The sequence below is a fragment of the Nicotiana tomentosiformis genome, chromosome 5 (genome assembly GCF_000390325.3).
Source record: "Nicotiana tomentosiformis chromosome 5, ASM39032v3, whole genome shotgun sequence".
Lineage (NCBI taxonomy): Eukaryota > Viridiplantae > Streptophyta > Magnoliopsida > Solanales > Solanaceae > Nicotiana > Nicotiana tomentosiformis.
Genome location: NC_090816.1, coordinates 119,496,084 through 119,516,051, shown reverse-complemented (window position 1 = coordinate 119,516,051; position 19,968 = coordinate 119,496,084). Strand labels below are relative to the sequence as shown.

Below are 19,968 nucleotides of genomic sequence, written 5' to 3'. Positions count from 1 at the left end.
CTCCCTAACTCTACCAAGCCACGCAGGTCACCAAACCTAAGAATATTGCCACCAAAACATCTTTAGAGTCCCACCACATCATAGGTAACCAAAGAGCTGATCATACCATTACCATACTGGTCTAACCTACTACCAATCGTTCTATTTTCTCCAAGTTTCTTATGAATTATCCCCAAGTTGACACTTCTCCTTGTCAGAACTCCACAATCCTTACCCAAAGCTCACTACAAGACATCCTAATATAAAATCACATCGCCCTAAGGCCCATAAGTTACTGTATTCTTCTTAAGGACCCCCATAAGTACCATAACCGAAACGTCCACTCTAAAAATACCTTATGTAAATTTAAAATTGTTATTTTACCTTTCTTATGCTGGACTATACAATCCATAGTCATACAGAATTACCGCAAGTCCAGCACCATTAAATATAAATCTTAGATTCTATCCATACCCAAATTCGGAAAAATTCTCAATTGCCATATATAAATCTTGAACCCATTAAAACTTACTCGAGAGTCATCCACTCTCCTCAAATATCAATTTCACCGCCCAAACGGGCTGAACTGCTTATGCTCAATTAGCACAACAACACCCCAAAGAAGTAACCATGCCTTAACGCAACCGAGCAAATTCATACAGCGTGTACACTACATCCGTCAAGAATAACAATTCAACTCATTCCGTAATTTTCATATACTCATAAAGTGAAATGTAACATGTATCCAGGAATTTCTTTACTCGAGTCATCCTCGATCTCAATCTATGCAAGTCATAACCGATTCATATGTATGTCTCCAACCGAAACCAATATAACACATAACCACGAAATCAAAGCGTCAATAGAAGGCTCCCCCACTTGGCTCAAATCCATAGAACAAAACATTCCATAACTCATAATATCCAAACTCTATTACTACCATAATATTGTAGTCATTTCAACGAAAATTCTTCACAAGCTCAGGTAACACAAACCATAAAATACCTCAATTTATCTGCTAAGCTCGCATTTATTCTCTTGACAGTCGAGTCAACTTTATCACCCAGATTCGAATTCAAATCTCAACACATACCCTCCGCTGGTAGAAAAGAAACTCTCCACTCAACATTATAAGGAACACACCTATGTAGATTACTCTACAGGAGATAACCCACCTGCTTAGCCTCAAATTGACATCTTGTTATACCCTTTCGCAGCCACAATTTCTACGCAATCACTTAATCTTTCCGAGTCCAAACTCATTATCAAGACATGAGAATTTAATTTGTCCCCAATTTCACAACGTGAAAGACCCTTCTACACACTCATAACCCGAGACTATATATCACATCAAGACAGGAATTAAGCACCCAATAGTCCTTTTCACATCCCAAACAAACTTATCTCGTCATATTCAAACCATCTGGACACATTCTGTAATTAGATCATGCTCATCATATAGCTATTCAACCGCTCATCAAGCCACAAATTCCACTCATAGGGACACTACTGGACATATGAGTCCAAATGTATATGTTCACACAACTAAAGCTACCGAGCCTAAGCTGCAGTCTAAATATGGACTCATTTCCTCCAGAATGGCTCATCACCAGAACACAGAATACAAATCTCAAACATCGTTCATGGAATCACAAGCCGGCGATACACAACTGATACCGATCGCTCACATGCGCACACGGATGCATGGAAGGAATTCAAAGAGTTATCTTTCAAGATGAATCAATTCTGCACGATAATGAAAGAAAGATGGGAAATTATCCTAAATGTCCTGTAGCCTCTCAAAGATAAGTATGGACGTCATCATACCGATCCGCAAGACTCTACTAGACACTTGCTCATGGCTTGTAGAACCTATGAACCTAGAGCTCTGATACCAACTTGTCACGACCCAAAATCCAACTAGCCGTGATGGCACCTAACCCAACCCATTATATAATCCAATTTACAAATAACTGATTCAAATAATATTTAACTGACCCTATTAAACTCCCCAAGCACTGGTAGTACAAATCATGAGCTTCTAAGAATAGAATTTACAAAACTGGTATGCAATAATATATCATCTTTTTGAAATGTACATGAAGAAATTGTTATAAATCTAAGGCTACCATGAACAAGAGGCGGCTACAACCGGAACGCAGGTACATCTTCAGATCTAGCTCCCAACGAACACAACAACATCATCAGCCAACATCTGCACGTAAGGTGCAGAAGTGTAGTATGAGTACAACCGACCCCATATACTCAATAAGTAACAAACTTAACCTTAGTTTGAAAGTAGTGACGAGCTTGCACCAAGGTCAGAGTCCACTCCAATAACCAATAACATCTCATAACAATACAATTTAAAGCAGCACAAGTAGTAACTCAATAATAGAATGCTCAGCTCATATACAATTCCGGAAAATAAATATTTTCTTTTCAAGTATAACAGTAAAACTCAAATCCTTTGTCGAAAATCACCAAAAATATGTGTAAGTCTGAAAACTATGATTTTTCCAAAAACATAACACGTATAATTCAGGGCTTATACCCTCAGCTCCAAGATTAGAAGAGTTACTTACCTCGAACAAGCCAAATCCAATACCGAGCAAGCTTTACAATACTCCAGAAATTTCATTCTGGGCGTATGAACCTCCATACACCTTCCTATCTCCTCAATTCAAGCCAAACGACTCGTATCTATTCAAACAACATGCAAATTAATCACAACTTACTCTAATGCTTACAATTTAAAATTTACAAAAATTTTCAACTCCGCTCGAAAAATTAACAGTGGGACCCACATCTCGGAATCTGACGAAACTCACAAAATCCGAACAGCCGTTCCGATACGAGTCCAACCATACAAAAATCATCAAATTCCGACATCGGATTAACCTTCAAAACTTCATTTTACATTTTTGGAAGAGTTTAAAAAATATAATTTTTCTTCCATAAATTCACGGATTCATGATGTAAATAAATATGGAATCATGAAATATAATCAATATAGGATAAGAAATACTTACCCCAATGTTTATCCGTGCAAATCGCCAAACATTGCCTAAACCGAGCTCCTCAACTTTGTTTTTTTGTTAAAAATGGCTGAAAACCCCCGTTTTATGGGGGTTTTACGTGTGTGGCGCCACAGGTGGCGTGGGGCTCTGCTTGTGGCGCCCTATCCAGTACCTCCAGTAGTCCCAGCACTAGGGATAGCGCCCCACGCTACCCTGGGCGCCGACGCCGATGAAAAATATCTCCCGACACGGAAATGGGCATAACTCTCTCATACGATGTCCGAATTCGACGATTCTTTTTGCTATGGCTCCGTAATTTCAATACGGATCTAATGATTTAATCAAAACCGAATTTGGAGCTCATTTTATTAAGGTGATACCACGTATTCTTGAAGAATTGACGTCAAAACATTCTAGGCTCGATGCCGAAAATAGCAAATTAAGTCCGATTAACTTCAAATTTTGCACACAAGTCATAAATGACATAACAGACCTATTCCAAATTTCTAAAATCAGATTCCGACCCCGATATCAAAAAGTCAATTCCCCGGTCATACTTCCAACTTAAATTTCTATTTTAGCCATTTCAAGCCTAATTTAACTACTGACTTCCAAGTAATTTTCCGGATATACTCCTAAGTCCAAAATCACCATACAGAGATATTGGAACTATCAAAACTTCATTCTGGAATTGTTTGCACAAAAGTCAAAATCTGGTCAACCTTTTCATTTAAGCTTCCAACATGAAATTCATTCTTCCGAACTAATCCCGAAACGCCTAAAAATTAAAACGACGATTCACACACGTCATAATACATCATATGAAACTATTCAAGACTTCAAATAGTAGAAAAGAGAGTAATTACTCAAAACAACAAGTCGAGTCGTTACATTCTCCCCCACTTAAGCATACGTTCGTCCTCGAATGTGCCAAGAGTTGTTTCCAGGCCATTAAATCACTATTCTACCTTACCACGCACATATTCGGGGGTTATGCCGCGTCACCCTATACCATATAGGCCTGACAACACCACATAACTGAAAATAACTAATTTAGTCTTAGCTCATTAACCATGGAATCCAATTTCCAACATCCAAACATTTTGTTTCAAGGCCCGAATCTCATACCTACACACTGTATGAGTCTTAATAAGCTGTACTAGGCCTTAGCCATAGCTCCAGATGTAATCACATGATATACCACACAACTCGCATACTTGTAATAATTTATAATCAATGTAGTTGCTTAAAACAAACCTGATACCGATATTAAACCACATATCAAACAACAGCTCATTCCAAAACCTTCGTACATATCCGGTAATAAAAGAAACACATGAAACCTCATAACCCCTTATCAGATCAACAAGTCATGGAGCTATCTTGCCTCAACCAGAACCATAATCACTTTCTAAGCCGACTTTCAATATTATCCTCCCGAATATACCGTAAACAAATATGATAGTACACATTCTAGGTCCAATGACCCTATATTATTAAACACAACAATCCCAGAGACATGCCACACCAATATAACTCAAGTCACAACTGCGCTATCTGTGTACCCAAAAATGGGAAAAAGAGAACAGTATTGGAAGTTCAACAAGCACCACCAGAACCGCAATGCTATGAGCTCATCATATATAGTAGAACCAAGACATACAAATCTAATAACGGTAACCAGCTCTCCTAGATCTCACATTAACATCAACTGCACGGACAACTCACGTGCTATAGTATCAATATATGAATCTGCAAGGACAACTCACGTGCTATAGTATCAATATATGGATTCGCACGGACAACTCACGTGCCAATAACATAATCCGCCTGGCATGGTCACCGACCTCCAGTCTAAGCATATAATACATGAGCAATCAATTAAGTACATATGTATATGATACATGAAATAAGATTCTCTTGCTCCTGGACTGGTATAAATAACACGCTATAGTGTAAGCATGTGCAAAGTCTGCTATCACACTTCAAATCAACAATTTAACGCAGAATTAGTAACTACCCCGTTTATTCAGGGAATTAGCCATTTGTAACCTCAAGTGCAGCCCAGATAGTTCTCCACAAAGGTAAGAACACAAGAAACGTTATAACTTTACGCTTAACAGTCAACTCTAGGCATATCATAGTCTAAGCATTCTTTCGAGTATAAATACTTGCCCCGATGCCCGCACATTGGCTCAAACCTCACATATATACGCACTCATAGTGCGTAGCTGTCCCAAATAATTAACGCAACTAGTGCCTCCACTGGATTTAAATAAAATACTCACTTCAAATAGGTCACAACCTTGAAACAATATGCTTCTGAGAACTCCTAGTCTCCAAATTCATAGGACGTATGAATCATCATAACTGATCCTAACTCTAGAATTTGAATGACTAACACATCTCTCATGCACAATCATCCTACGAGGAATTCTTCCAAAAATTTTCCGTTCCACATAGCAATAACTACAATATCAACAGTCTATCAACCAGGTGAGTACTGCAATACCAATGAACATATGCAAGTCAAAACACTATGTGCCTTCTGAAATGCGCATCCTTCTCAGGGATTATCGAGCAGTTATAACATTCACCTAAATATCTGAAATCGACCATGTTGTCCAAAATTCTTGACTTTCCCTTCAAGACTGAACTGCCAACTTGTAGATGTAAATCTTAATCCCACATAACACACCACATATATCATGCCATCATGTGATAAGCACAAGAATCTCATTATGAACTCTGAGTCACCAGCAAATTACATACCTGGTTAGTTAGAAACCTTTCTCTTGCTCCCTTCCAGGAGGAAATCATAATACATAATACGTTTCCCCACACCGGTAAAAATAATATCCGATTCAAACCATAGTAGAAACCATCAAGAACACTTTGAAATCCATTTGCACATAACTAAGCCATTAGAGCTGAATCTCCCTAACTCTACCAAGCCACGCAGGTCACCAAACCTAAGAATATTGCCACCAAAACATCTTTAGAGTCCCACCACATCATAGGTAACCAAAGAGCTGATCATACCATTACCATACTGGTCTAACCTACTACCAATCGTTCTATTTTCTCCAAGTTTCTTATGAATTATCCCCAAGTTGACACTTCTCCTTGTCAGAACTCCACAATCCTTACCCAAAGCTCACTACAAGACATCCTAATATAAAATCACATCGCCCTAAGGCCCATAAGTTACTGTATTCTTCTTAAGGACCCCCATAAGTACCATAACCGAAACGTCCACTCTAAAAATACCTTATGTAAATTTAAAATTGTTATTTTACCTTTCTTATGCTGGACTATACAATCCATAGTCATACAGAATTACCGCAAGTCCAGCACCATTAAATATAAATCTTAGATTCTATCCATACCCAAATTCGGAAAAATTCTCAATTGCCATATATAAATCTTGAACCCATTAAAACTTACTCGAGAGTCATCCACTCTCCTCAAATATCAATTTCACCGCCCAAACGGGCTGAACTGCTTATGCTCAATTAGCACAACAACACCCCAAAGAAGTAACCATGCCTTAACGCAACCGAGCAAATTCATACAGCGTGTACACTACATCCGTCAAGAATAACAATTCAACTCATTCCGTAATTTTCATATACTCATAAAGTGAAATGTAACATGTATCCAGGAATTTCTTTACTCGAGTCATCCTCGATCTCAATCTATGCAAGTCATAACCGATTCATATGTATGTCTCCAACCGAAACCAATATAACACATAACCACGAAATCAAAGCGTCAATAGAAGGCTCCCCCACTTGGCTCAAATCCATAGAACAAAACATTCCATAACTCATAATATCCAAACTCTATTACTACCATAATATTGTAGTCATTTCAACGAAAATTCTTCACAAGCTCAGGTAACACAAACCATAAAATACCTCAATTTATCTGCTAAGCTCGCATTTATTCTCTTGACAGTCGAGTCAACTTTATCACCCAGATTCGAATTCAAATCTCAACACATACCCTCCGCTGGTAGAAAAGAAACTCTCCACTCAACATTATAAGGAACACACCTATGTAGATTACTCTACAGGAGATAACCCACCTGCTTAGCCTCAAATTGACATCTTGTTATACCCTTTCGCAGCCACAATTTCTACGCAATCACTTAATCTTTCCGAGTCCAAACTCATTATCAAGACATGAGAATTTAATTTGTCCCCAATTTCACAACGTGAAAGACCCTTCTACACACTCATAACCCGAGACTATATATCACATCAAGACAGGAATTAAGCACCCAATAGTCCTTTTCACATCCCAAACAAACTTATCTCGTCATATTCAAACCATCTGGACACATTCTGTAATTAGATCATGCTCATCATATAGCTATTCAACCGCTCATCAAGCCACAAATTCCACTCATAGGGACACTACTGGACATATGAGTCCAAATGTATATGTTCACACAACTAAAGCTACCGAGCCTAAGCTGCAGTCTAAATATGGACTCATTTCCTCCAGAATGGCTCATCACCAGAACACAGAATACAAATCTCAAACATCGTTCATGGAATCACAAGCCGGCGATACACAACTGATACCGATCGCTCACATGCGCACACGGATGCATGGAAGGAATTCAAAGAGTTATCTTTCAAGATGAATCAATTCTGCACGATAATGAAAGAAAGATGGGAAATTATCCTAAATGTCCTGTAGCCTCTCAAAGATAAGTATGGACGTCATCATACCGATCCGCAAGACTCTACTAGACACTTGCTCATGGCTTGTAGAACCTATGAACCTAGAGCTCTGATACCAACTTGTCACGACCCAAAATCCAACTAGCCGTGATGGCACCTAACCCAACCCATTATATAATCCAATTTACAAATAACTGATTCAAATAATATTTAACTGACCCTATTAAACTCCCCAAGCACTGGTAGTACAAATCATGAGCTTCTAAGAATAGAATTTACAAAACTGGTATGCAATAATATATCATCTTTTTGAAATGTACATGAAGAAATTGTTATAAATCTAAGGCTACCATGAACAAGAGGCGGCTACAACCGGAACGCAGGTACATCTTCAGATCTAGCTCCCAACGAACACAACAACATCATCAGCCAACATCTGCACGTAAGGTGCAGAAGTGTAGTATGAGTACAACCGACCCCATATACTCAATAAGTAACAAACTTAACCTTAGTTTGAAAGTAGTGACGAGCTTGCACCAAGGTCAGAGTCCACTCCAATAACCAATAACATCTCATAACAATACAATTTAAAGCAGCACAAGTAGTAACTCAATAATAGAATGCTCAGCTCATATACAATTCCGGAAAATAAATATTTTCTTTTCAAGTATAACAGTAAAACTCAAATCCTTTGTCGAAAATCACCAAAAATATGTGTAAGTCTGAAAACTATGATTTTTCCAAAAACATAACACGTATAATTCAGGGCTTATACCCTCAGCTCCAAGATTAGAAGAGTTACTTACCTCGAACAAGCCAAATCCAATACCGAGCAAGCTTTACAATACTCCAGAAATTTCATTCTGGGCGTATGAACCTCCATACACCTTCCTATCTCCTCAATTCAAGCCAAACGACTCGTATCTATTCAAACAACATGCAAATTAATCACAACTTACTCTAATGCTTACAATTTAAAATTTACAAAAATTTTCAACTCCGCTCGAAAAATTAACAGTGGGACCCACATCTCGGAATCTGACGAAACTCACAAAATCCGAACAGCCGTTCCGATACGAGTCCAACCATACAAAAATCATCAAATTCCGACATCGGATTAACCTTCAAAACTTCATTTTACATTTTTGGAAGAGTTTAAAAAATATAATTTTTCTTCCATAAATTCACGGATTCATGATGTAAATAAATATGGAATCATGAAATATAATCAATATAGGATAAGAAATACTTACCCCAATGTTTATCCGTGCAAATCGCCAAACATTGCCTAAACCGAGCTCCTCAACTTTGTTTTTTTGTTAAAAATGGCTGAAAACCCCCGTTTTATGGGGGTTTTACGTGTGTGGCGCCACAGGTGGCGTGGGGCTCTGCTTGTGGCGCCCTATCCAGTACCTCCAGTAGTCCCAGCACTAGGGATAGCGCCCCACGCTACCCTGGGCGCCGACGCCGATGAAAAATATCTCCCGACACGGAAATGGGCATAACTCTCTCATACGATGTCCGAATTCGACGATTCTTTTTGCTATGGCTCCGTAATTTCAATACGGATCTAATGATTTAATCAAAACCGAATTTGGAGCTCATTTTATTAAGGTGATACCACGTATTCTTGAAGAATTGACGTCAAAACATTCTAGGCTCGATGCCGAAAATAGCAAATTAAGTCCGATTAACTTCAAATTTTGCACACAAGTCATAAATGACATAACAGACCTATTCCAAATTTCTAAAATCAGATTCCGACCCCGATATCAAAAAGTCAATTCCCCGGTCATACTTCCAACTTAAATTTCTATTTTAGCCATTTCAAGCCTAATTTAACTACTGACTTCCAAGTAATTTTCCGGATATACTCCTAAGTCCAAAATCACCATACAGAGATATTGGAACTATCAAAACTTCATTCTGGAATTGTTTGCACAAAAGTCAAAATCTGGTCAACCTTTTCATTTAAGCTTCCAACATGAAATTCATTCTTCCGAACTAATCCCGAAACGCCTAAAAATTAAAACGACGATTCACACACGTCATAATACATCATATGAAACTATTCAAGACTTCAAATAGTAGAAAAGAGAGTAATTACTCAAAACAACAAGTCGAGTCGTTACATTCTCCCCCACTTAAGCATACGTTCGTCCTCGAATGTGCCAAGAGTTGTTTCCAGGCCATTAAATCACTATTCTACCTTACCACGCACATATTCGGGGGTTATGCCGCGTCACCCTATACCATATAGGCCTGACAACACCACATAACTGAAAATAACTAATTTAGTCTTAGCTCATTAACCATGGAATCCAATTTCCAACATCCAAACATTTTGTTTCAAGGCCCGAATCTCATACCTACACACTGTATGAGTCTTAATAAGCTGTACTAGGCCTTAGCCATAGCTCCAGATGTAATCACATGATATACCACACAACTCGCATACTTGTAATAATTTATAATCAATGTAGTTGCTTAAAACAAACCTGATACCGATATTAAACCACATATCAAACAACAGCTCATTCCAAAACCTTCGTACATATCCGGTAATAAAAGAAACACATGAAACCTCATAACCCCTTATCAGATCAACAAGTCATGGAGCTATCTTGCCTCAACCAGAACCATAATCACTTTCTAAGCCGACTTTCAATATTATCCTCCCGAATATACCGTAAACAAATATGATAGTACACATTCTAGGTCCAATGACCCTATATTATTAAACACAACAATCCCAGAGACATGCCACACCAATATAACTCAAGTCACAACTGCGCTATCTGTGTACCCAAAAATGGGAAAAAGAGAACAGTATTGGAAGTTCAACAAGCACCACCAGAACCGCAATGCTATGAGCTCATCATATATAGTAGAACCAAGACATACAAATCTAATAACGGTAACCAGCTCTCCTAGATCTCACATTAACATCAACTGCACGGACAACTCACGTGCTATAGTATCAATATATGAATCCGCAAGGACAACTCACGTGCTATAGTATCAATATATGGATTCGCACGGACAACTCACGTGCCAATAACATAATCCGCCTGGCATGGTCACCGACCTCCAGTCTAAGCATATAATACATGAGCAATCAATTAAGTACATATGTATATGATACATGAAATAAGATTCTCTTGCTCCTGGACTGGTATAAATAACACGCTATAGTGTAAGCATGTGCAAAGTCTGCTATCACACTTCAAATCAACAATTTAACGCAGAATTAGTAACTACCCCGTTTATTCAGGGAATTAGCCATTTGTAACCTCAAGTGCAGCCCAGATAGTTCTCCACAAAGGTAAGAACACAAGAAACGTTATAACTTTACGCTTAACAGTCAACTCTAGGCATATCATAGTCTAAGCATTCTTTCGAGTATAAATACTTGCCCCGATGCCCGCACATTGGCTCAAACCTCACATATATACGCACTCATAGTGCGTAGCTGTCCCAAATAATTAACGCAACTAGTGCCTCCACTGGATTTAAATAAAATACTCACTTCAAATAGGTCACAACCTTGAAACAATATGCTTCTGAGAACTCCCAGTCTCCAAATTCATAGGACGTATGAATCATCATAACTGATCCTAACTCTAGAATTTGAATGACTAACACATCTCTCATGCACAATCATCCTTCGAGGAATTCTTCCAAAAATTTTCCGTTCCACATAGCAATAACTACAATATCAACAGTCTATCAACCAGGTGAGTACTGCAATACCAATGAACATATGCAAGTCAAAACACTATGTGCCTTCTGAAATGCGCATCCTTCTCAGGGATTATCGAGCAGTTATAACATTCACCTAAATATCTGAAATCGACCATGTTGTCCAAAATTCTTGACTTTCCCTTCAAGACTGAACTGCCAACTTGTAGATGTAAATCTTAATCCCACATAACACACCACATATATCATGCCATCATGTGATAAGCACAAGAATCTCATTATGAACTCTGAGTCACCAGCAAATTACATACCTGGTTAGTTAGAAACCTTTCTCTTGCTCCCTTCCAGGAGGAAATCATAATACATAATACGTTTCCCCACACCGGTAAAAATAATATCCGATTCAAACCATAGTAGAAACCATCAAGAACACTTTGAAATCCATTTGCACATAACTAAGCCATTAGAGCTGAATCTCCCTAACTCTACCAAGCCACGCAGGTCACCAAACCTAAGAATATTGCCACCAAAACATCTTTAGAGTCCCACCACATCATAGGTAACCAAAGAGCTGATCATACCATTACCATACTGGTCTAACCTACTACCAATCGTTCTATTTTCTCCAAGTTTCTTATGAATTATCCCCAAGTTGACACTTCTCCTTGTCAGAACTCCACAATCCTTACCCAAAGCTCACTACAAGACATCCTAATATAAAATCACATCGCCCTAAGGCCCATAAGTTACTGTATTCTTCTTAAGGACCCCCATAAGTACCATAACCGAAACGTCCACTCTAAAAATACCTTATGTAAATTTAAAATTGTTATTTTACCTTTCTTATGCTGGATTATACAATCCATAGTCATACAGAATTACCGCAAGTCCAGCACCATTAAATATAAATCTCAGATTCTATCCATACACAAATTCGGAAAAATTCTCAATTGCCATATATAAATCTTGAACCCATTAAAACTTACTCGAGAGTCATCCACTCTCCTCAAATATCAATTTCACCGCCCAAACGGGCTGAACTGCTTATGCTCAATTAGCACAACAACACCCCAAAGAAGTAACCATGCCTTAACGCAACCGAGCAAATTCATACAGCGTGTACACTACATCCGTCAAGAATAACAATTCAACTCATTCCGTAATTTTCATATACTCATAAAGTGAAATGTAACATGTATCCAGGAATTTCTTTACTCGAGTCATCCTCGATCTCAATCTATGCAAGTCATAACCGATTCATATGTATGTCTCCAACCGAAACCAATACAACACATAACCACGAAATCAAAGCGTCAATAGAAGGCTCCCCCACTTGGCTCAAATCCATAGAACAAAACATTCCATAACTCATAATATCCAAACTCTATTACTACCATAATATTGTAGTCATTTCAACGAAAATTCTTCACAAGCTCAGGTAACACAAACCATAAAATACCTCAATTTATCTGCTAAGCTCGCATTTATTCTCTTGACAGTCGAGTCAACTTTATCACCCAGATTCGAATTCAAATCTCAACACATACCCTCCGCTGGTAGAAAAGAAACTCTCCACTCAACATTATAAGGAACACACCTATGTAGATTACTCTACAGGAGATAACCCACCTGCTTAGCCTCAAATTGACATCTTGTTATACCCTTTCGCAGCCACAATTTCTACGCAATCACTTAATCTTTCCGAGTCCAAACTCATTATCAAGACATGAGAATTTAATTTGTCCCCAATTTCACAACGTGAAAGACCCTTCTACACACTCATAACCCGAGACTATACATCACATCAAGACAGGAATTAAGCACCCAATAGTCCTTTTCACATCCCAAACAAACTTATCTCGTCATATTCAAACCATCTGGACATATTCTGTAATTAGATCATGCTCATCATATAGCTATTCAACCACTCATCAAGCCACAAATTCCACTCATAGGGACACTACTGGACATATGAGTCCAAATGTATATGTTCACACAACTAAAGCTACCGAGCCTAAGCTGCAGTCTAAATATGGACTCATTTCCTCCAGAATGGCTCATCACCAGAACACAGAATACAAATCTCAAACATCGTTCATGGAATCACAAGCCGGCGATACACAACTGATACCGATCGCTCACATGCGCACACGGATGCATGGAAGGAATTCAAAGAGTTATCTTTCAAGATGAATCAATTCTGCACGATAATGAAAGAAAGATGGGAAATTATCCTAAATGTCCTGTAGCCTCTCAAAGATAAGTATGGACGTCATCATACCGATCCGCAAGACTCTACTAGACACTTGCTCATGGCTTGTAGAACCTATGAACCTAGAGCTCTGATACCAACTTGTCACGACCCAAAATCCAACTAGCCGTGATGGCACCTAACCCAACCCATTATATAATCCAATTTACAAATAACTGATTCAAATAATATTTAACTGACCCTATTAAACTCCCCAAGCACTGGTAGTACAAATCATGAGCTTCTAAGAATAGAATTTACAAAACTGGTATGCAATAATATATCATCTTTTTGAAATGTACATGAAGAAATTGTTATAAATCTAAGGCTACCATGAACAAGAGGCGGCTACAACCGGAACGCAGGTACATCTTCAGATCTAGCTCCCAACGAACACAGCAACATCATCAGCCAACATCTGCACGTAAGGTGCAGAAGTGTAGTATGAGTACAACCGACCCCATATACTCAATAAGTAACAAACTTAACCTTAGTTTGAAAGTAGTGACGAGCTTGCACCAAGGTCAGAGTCCACTCCAATAACCAATAACATCTCATAACAATACAATTTAAAGTAGCACAAGTAGTAACTCAATAATAGAATGCTCAGCTCATATACAATTCCGGAAAATAAATATTTTCTTTTCAAGTATAACAGTAAAACTCAAATCCTTTGTCGAAAATCACCAAAAATATGTGTAAGTCTGAAAACTATGATTTTTCCAAAAACATAACACGTATAATTCAGGGCTTATACCCTCAGCTCCAAGATTAGAAGAGTTACTTACCTCGAACAAGCCAAATCCAATACCGAGCAAGCTGTACAATACTCCAGAAATTTCATTCTGGGCGTATGAACCTCCATACACCTTCCTATCTCCTCAATTCAAGCCAAACGACTCGTATCTATTCAAACAACATGCAAATTAATCACAACTTACTCTAATGCTTACAATTTAAAATTTACAAAAATTTTCAACTCCGCTCGAAAAATTAACAGTGGGGCCCACGTCTCGGAATCTGACGAAACTCACAAAATCCGAACAGCCGTTCCGATACGAGTCCAACCATACAAAAATCATCAAATTCCGACATCGGATTAACCTTCAAAACTTCATTTTACATTTTTGGAAGAGTTTAAAAAATATAATTTTTCTTCCATAAATTCACGGATTCATGATGTAAATAAATATGGAATCATGAAATATAATCAATATAGGATAAGAAATACTTACCCCAATGTTTATCCGTGCAAATCGCCAAACATTGCCTAAACCGAGCTCCTCAACTTTGTTTTTTTGTTAAAAATGGCTGAAAACCCCCGTTTTATGGGGGTTTTACGTGTGTGGCGCCACAGGTGGTGTGGGGCTCTGCTTGTGACGCCCTATCCAGTACCTCCAGTAGTCCCAGCACTAGGGATAGCGCCCCACGCTACCCTGGGCGCCGACGCCGATGAAAAATATCTCCCGACACGGAAATGGGCATAACTCTCTCATACGATGTCCGGATCTAATGCTTTAATCAAAACTGAATTTGGAGCTCATTAGCTTAAGGTGATACCACGTAGTCTTGAAGAATCGACGTCGCAACATTCTTGGCTCGATGCCGAAACATAGAAAATTAAGTTAGATTGATCTCAAATTTTGCACACAAGTCATAAATGACATAACAGACCTATTTCAAATTTCCAAAACCAGATTCCGACCCCGATATCAAAAAGTTAACTCCCTAGTCACACTTCCAACTTAAATTTCTATTTTAGCCATTTCAAGCCTAATTTAACTACTGACTTCCAAGTAATTTTTCGTATATACTCCTAAATCCAAAATCACCATACAGAGCTATTGAAACTATCAAAACTCTATTCCGGAGTTGTTTGCACAAAAGTCAAACTCCGGTCAACCCTTTTCAATTAAGCTTCCAACATGAAATTCATTCTTCCGAACTAATCTCGAAACGCCTGAAAATTAAAACCTATGATTCACACACGTCATAATACATCATATGAAACTATTCAAGCCTTCAAATAGTAGAAAGGAGAATAATTACTCAAAACGACAAGTCGGGTCGTTACAATTGTTTGGGATTTAACTTTAGATAATTCACTTCTAATGTTCAAGTGAGTCTCTCGAATTCACTTAATTATCAGTACAAATGTTTAGTAGAAACTCTTCTCTCGATTAAGTTTCAGCCTCATAATATGAACCAAATTAAGCTTTGTGAAGATATGTAAGAATGCATAGTGGATCGGTCTTTAGGGAAACCTTTTTCGATTATTCTCCTAACTAGATTTAATAAATGATTCAACTAGCCTCTTTCGATTACTTAGAAGAATCTATGAACTCAACCAATGATATAGTGCAAGGATATCACAAGTTATGTCTCTTTTGATTACAAGAACAAGTGAATATAGATGCAACAATTAAATCTTCCAAAAATGATTCAAATACATAAAAATAGAGTTATAATTTACAAACAATCATCAATACACCAAATCCATCAAAACCTAAAAGGATCTAGTCCATTAACATGGAGAAGTTTTTTCACAAATATAACAAAAATATAGGAAATCATAAATTCAATCCAAACTCGGATCTTGAGTGAGAAAGGAATGATGAAATCCTTGTGCTTGTGTTCTTCCTACTCATCCTTAGCCTCCTTGGCCTCCTTAGGCCGAAATCTGTCCAAAAGTCCCGAAAATGGTATTTTTTCGTGTATTTAAGATACCCCCAATAATCTCCGGATGAAAATATCATTTTTAGCAGAAATGGGAAGATACTCTAATATTTTTGTACTACCACGCCGTGCGACTTGCTTGTGGACAATTCCAGTACGATTTGCAAATCACTTTCTGGGCATAATTTGCACTGCCACGCCGCATTGGGCGACGCGGTGTGCGTCGCGTTAGTGGCATTTTCCAGCAACTTTCAATTTGCCCAAAATTGGCCAAAAATCTTTGTCCCCCATCTATGCAGACATGCTAATTAGATGTGACTCTTTAATGCTTTGTCCCCCCAAGAATGCTCACTTTAATGCTTTTTGCCTAACTTTCCATTATCTCTTTCATTTCCCAATTATTTGTGGCTGTCTTCTTATATTAGCTTTAATCCTTTGCATTATGGATTTTTCTACTAGCACCTCATTAGTCACGTTAGCTTGCATCATAATTTCATCCAGTTTCTATGCATGCTCCTCTTTCGACCCCGAACTCGATCCCGACTTAATCCCTTGGGCCTTTACTCAGACTTCAAAACTCCTAATAGCTCGAATTAGCTCCATAAAATCTAAATAACTCGGAATCACTCCTACACGGCATAAAACACATAATAAGTACAAAACACTACTAATTAAAGCTCAACATAAGTAAAGTGCAGTGAATTAGAGTGCAATAAACGACTAAAAATACGAGATTATAGCCTACCATCAACACCCCATACTTTAACCATTTCTCGTCCTCGAGCAATCAAACTACACTTTATATAGACACGAACTTTTTAAACAACTCTCCTAACTCATCATACCATGAGTAATAGAACAGATTAAGCACAATACAATAACATCCTCGCCTCAAGAGTTGACTCAATAACACCACGTATTTTTCACAACCTGCTCACTTACTCTAACACAAAGGTCAATGACATTACCTTTCCTTCGTGAATCAAGTGCCCTCACACAACAACATAGAGTAGTTCCACACGCAATAAAGTTTAAGACCAATTAGGAACTTAAGATAGGAAGAATTCACTCGCTCTCAGAAACAATATTCATGTGCCACAAAGATGTACCATAATCTTTCCTGTAATGTACTACTTTACTAATTTAGCTCATTCGGTCAAGGATCAAGTAAAACTTTATTTGGTTGTAATGTAAGCTGCGGGATGGGTATGATATATTTGATTGACTACACCTCCCTAAGTACTTTAATACAAATAATTTAACCATTTAAAATTCCATACTTAAGTAAAACCATAACTTCACCTTCACATCCGTATATGTCAACTCCCAACTTCTTTAAGCACAAATGTATCAAAAGTTACCATTATCAATGAATATTTGCACAACAATGTGGTTTGCACAACAAGTTACCAATATCAATGAATATTTGCACAACAAGTTGCCAATATATATATATATATACACACACACTTTTTCTTTTCAATATAAGTGGTTCTTAATTTTTTTCCAGAACAGTGTACCTTTCTCTTTATTTCATTATCCACTCAAAACCCAAAACAATACCCCACAATTTCAAGTGCTCGCGAGAGGTAAAATAGGTAAGGCTTGTAATGTGGTTGTCAAAGAAACAAGATTACATACTCAAAGGGGTTAACTAATATACATAACAATTAGGTGGGTACAACATATAAATGGCTCAACAAAGAAATCCCTATATCACTTCCAAGACTGAATGAAACTACTATTTCGCTTTGCAAACACACGGGGCAAGTTCTAGACATCAAATGCAATGCACAAAATACACAAAGCCTCACACACATATGGCACAAAACTCGCTCAGGATTGGACTCATCAAGACACTCTAATCAAAGTAATTAAGCAAAGTTAAGATCATACAATTTAAGGTGCTTATACAAGAGTCAAATATTGAGCCTAAGCGTCATAACTAAAGCGCTTACTATTCTCAAGGCATTATATAGTCAAGCGATATTACTTTCAAATCACAGCACAAGGTTTCCTACTCCTAACAAAAATAAAAACTAACTACACCCAGTTCAAACAAAACCCTTGAAAAAGAACCGCGACACAAAGAAAAACCAAGGAGAAATTCAGACGCTACCTAAAAAAATCTTTTGTTTTTTTCTTTTGACTTAATCCCTCAAGAAACCTGTCGAATGACATCCATCGTCTAGAAAAATCAAAAAATTTAAAATTTTCAATCAAATGAATTACAAAAATATACATACACATAGACATTTATACATTCTATACATATATACATCCCCACCCCACACTTTAAATTATTTTATGTCCCCATGGCATACAAATAAAAACAAGAGGTATGGAAAATGTCCCGGAACATCTAGTCGGGATTTGAGTCGAAGTTGGGCTCCATCCCTTGTGCCCGAACTAGTGCACTCTTCCATGCCGATAGATTCTTCTCGGCCTTCTTGGGTTGCACCCCACACTTTTCTTTCTCACTCACTGCAACCTTCTCTTTCTCGCCCTTCAGTTTCCACACAATACTAGCAGCTAGCTTCTCCCTTTTTACCCCCGTTTCTATAGCCATCTCAAAAGTCATAATCTCCTCGCCCACTCTAAGCATGAGTTTTATCTCATATATATCTAATATTGTTCTGCCCATTGCTAGGAATGGTCTTCCTAGGATGAGGGGGACCTTTTTGTTCTCTTTTATATTACCCACTATGAAATCCACAGGAAATACAAACTTATCTACCCTAACTAAGACATCTTCAACTATTCTCTTGGGTATTAGAGTCGTTTGGTCTGCCAGCTGCAAAGATATTGGTCAAGACCTTATCTATCCAATATCCTTATCCAGTTTTCTGTAAATAGATAGAAGTATTAAAGTAATTGAGGCACCAGAATCACATAGAGACTTATCAAAATTAGTAGTGCCTAAAGAGCAAGGTATGATAAAACTCCCTGGATCTCCACACTTTTGTGGGAGTTTGTTTTGAAATATTGCACTGCCATGCTCTGTGAGCTTGACCACTGAAGCCTGTTCTATTTTCCTCTTCTTTGTCAGGATCTCCTTCAAGAACTTAACATAAGCTGACATTTGTGAGAGCACTTCTGTGAATGGTAGGCTTACATGAACCTGTTTTAGCACATATAGAAATCTCTCGAACTGCTTATCTAGCTTTTCTCTACTTATCTTTTGGGGAAAAGGCAGTGTAGGCATATGCTTGCTCACCTCAGGTTCCTCCCTTCTCGAGCTTTCTTCCTTCTTCTTTTCGATACCACTTTTCAGCTGCTCCCCGCTTTCTTTTTCATGTCTCATATCTTTGTGGATTGGGGTGAGATCTTTCAACACTTACCCACTTCTCAAAGTTACAACATTCACTATTTCTTTGGGATTTCTTTCTGTATTAGCCGGAGTGTTGCTAGGGATCTCTTACACATTAGAGTAGCTAAGTGCCCAACCTGTCATTCCAGGCTTCGAAAAGATGTACCCAATTCTTTGATAGCTGCATCATGGGCATCAAGCCTCTCATCCGTCTTGATAATGAAGGTCTTCATAAGATCTTCCATGCTGGGTTGATTCGACTGTGGAGGATGATACTGTTGCCTCTGTTGATTTTGAAAACCTGGAGCTCCTTGTTACTAGAATCTGGGGTTGTTT

General features: G+C 38.0%; 1 protein-coding gene across 1 annotated transcript; it reads right to left on the bottom strand.

Moving 5' to 3' along the window:
• Positions 1-19,143: 19,143 nt before the first annotated feature.
• LOC138893062 (uncharacterized) lies at positions 19,144-19,626 on the bottom strand. The gene has a single exon (XM_070176832.1). The coding sequence runs from the start codon at positions 19,624-19,626 to the stop codon at positions 19,144-19,146; it is 483 nt and encodes a 160-aa protein (XP_070032933.1).
• Between the last annotated feature and the right edge of the window lie 342 nt (positions 19,627-19,968).

Coding starts and splice junctions, on each gene's coding strand:
- LOC138893062 (XM_070176832.1), bottom strand. CDS start 19,626: ATGAGACATGAAAAAGAAAGCGGGGAGCAGCTGAAAAGTGGTATCGAA.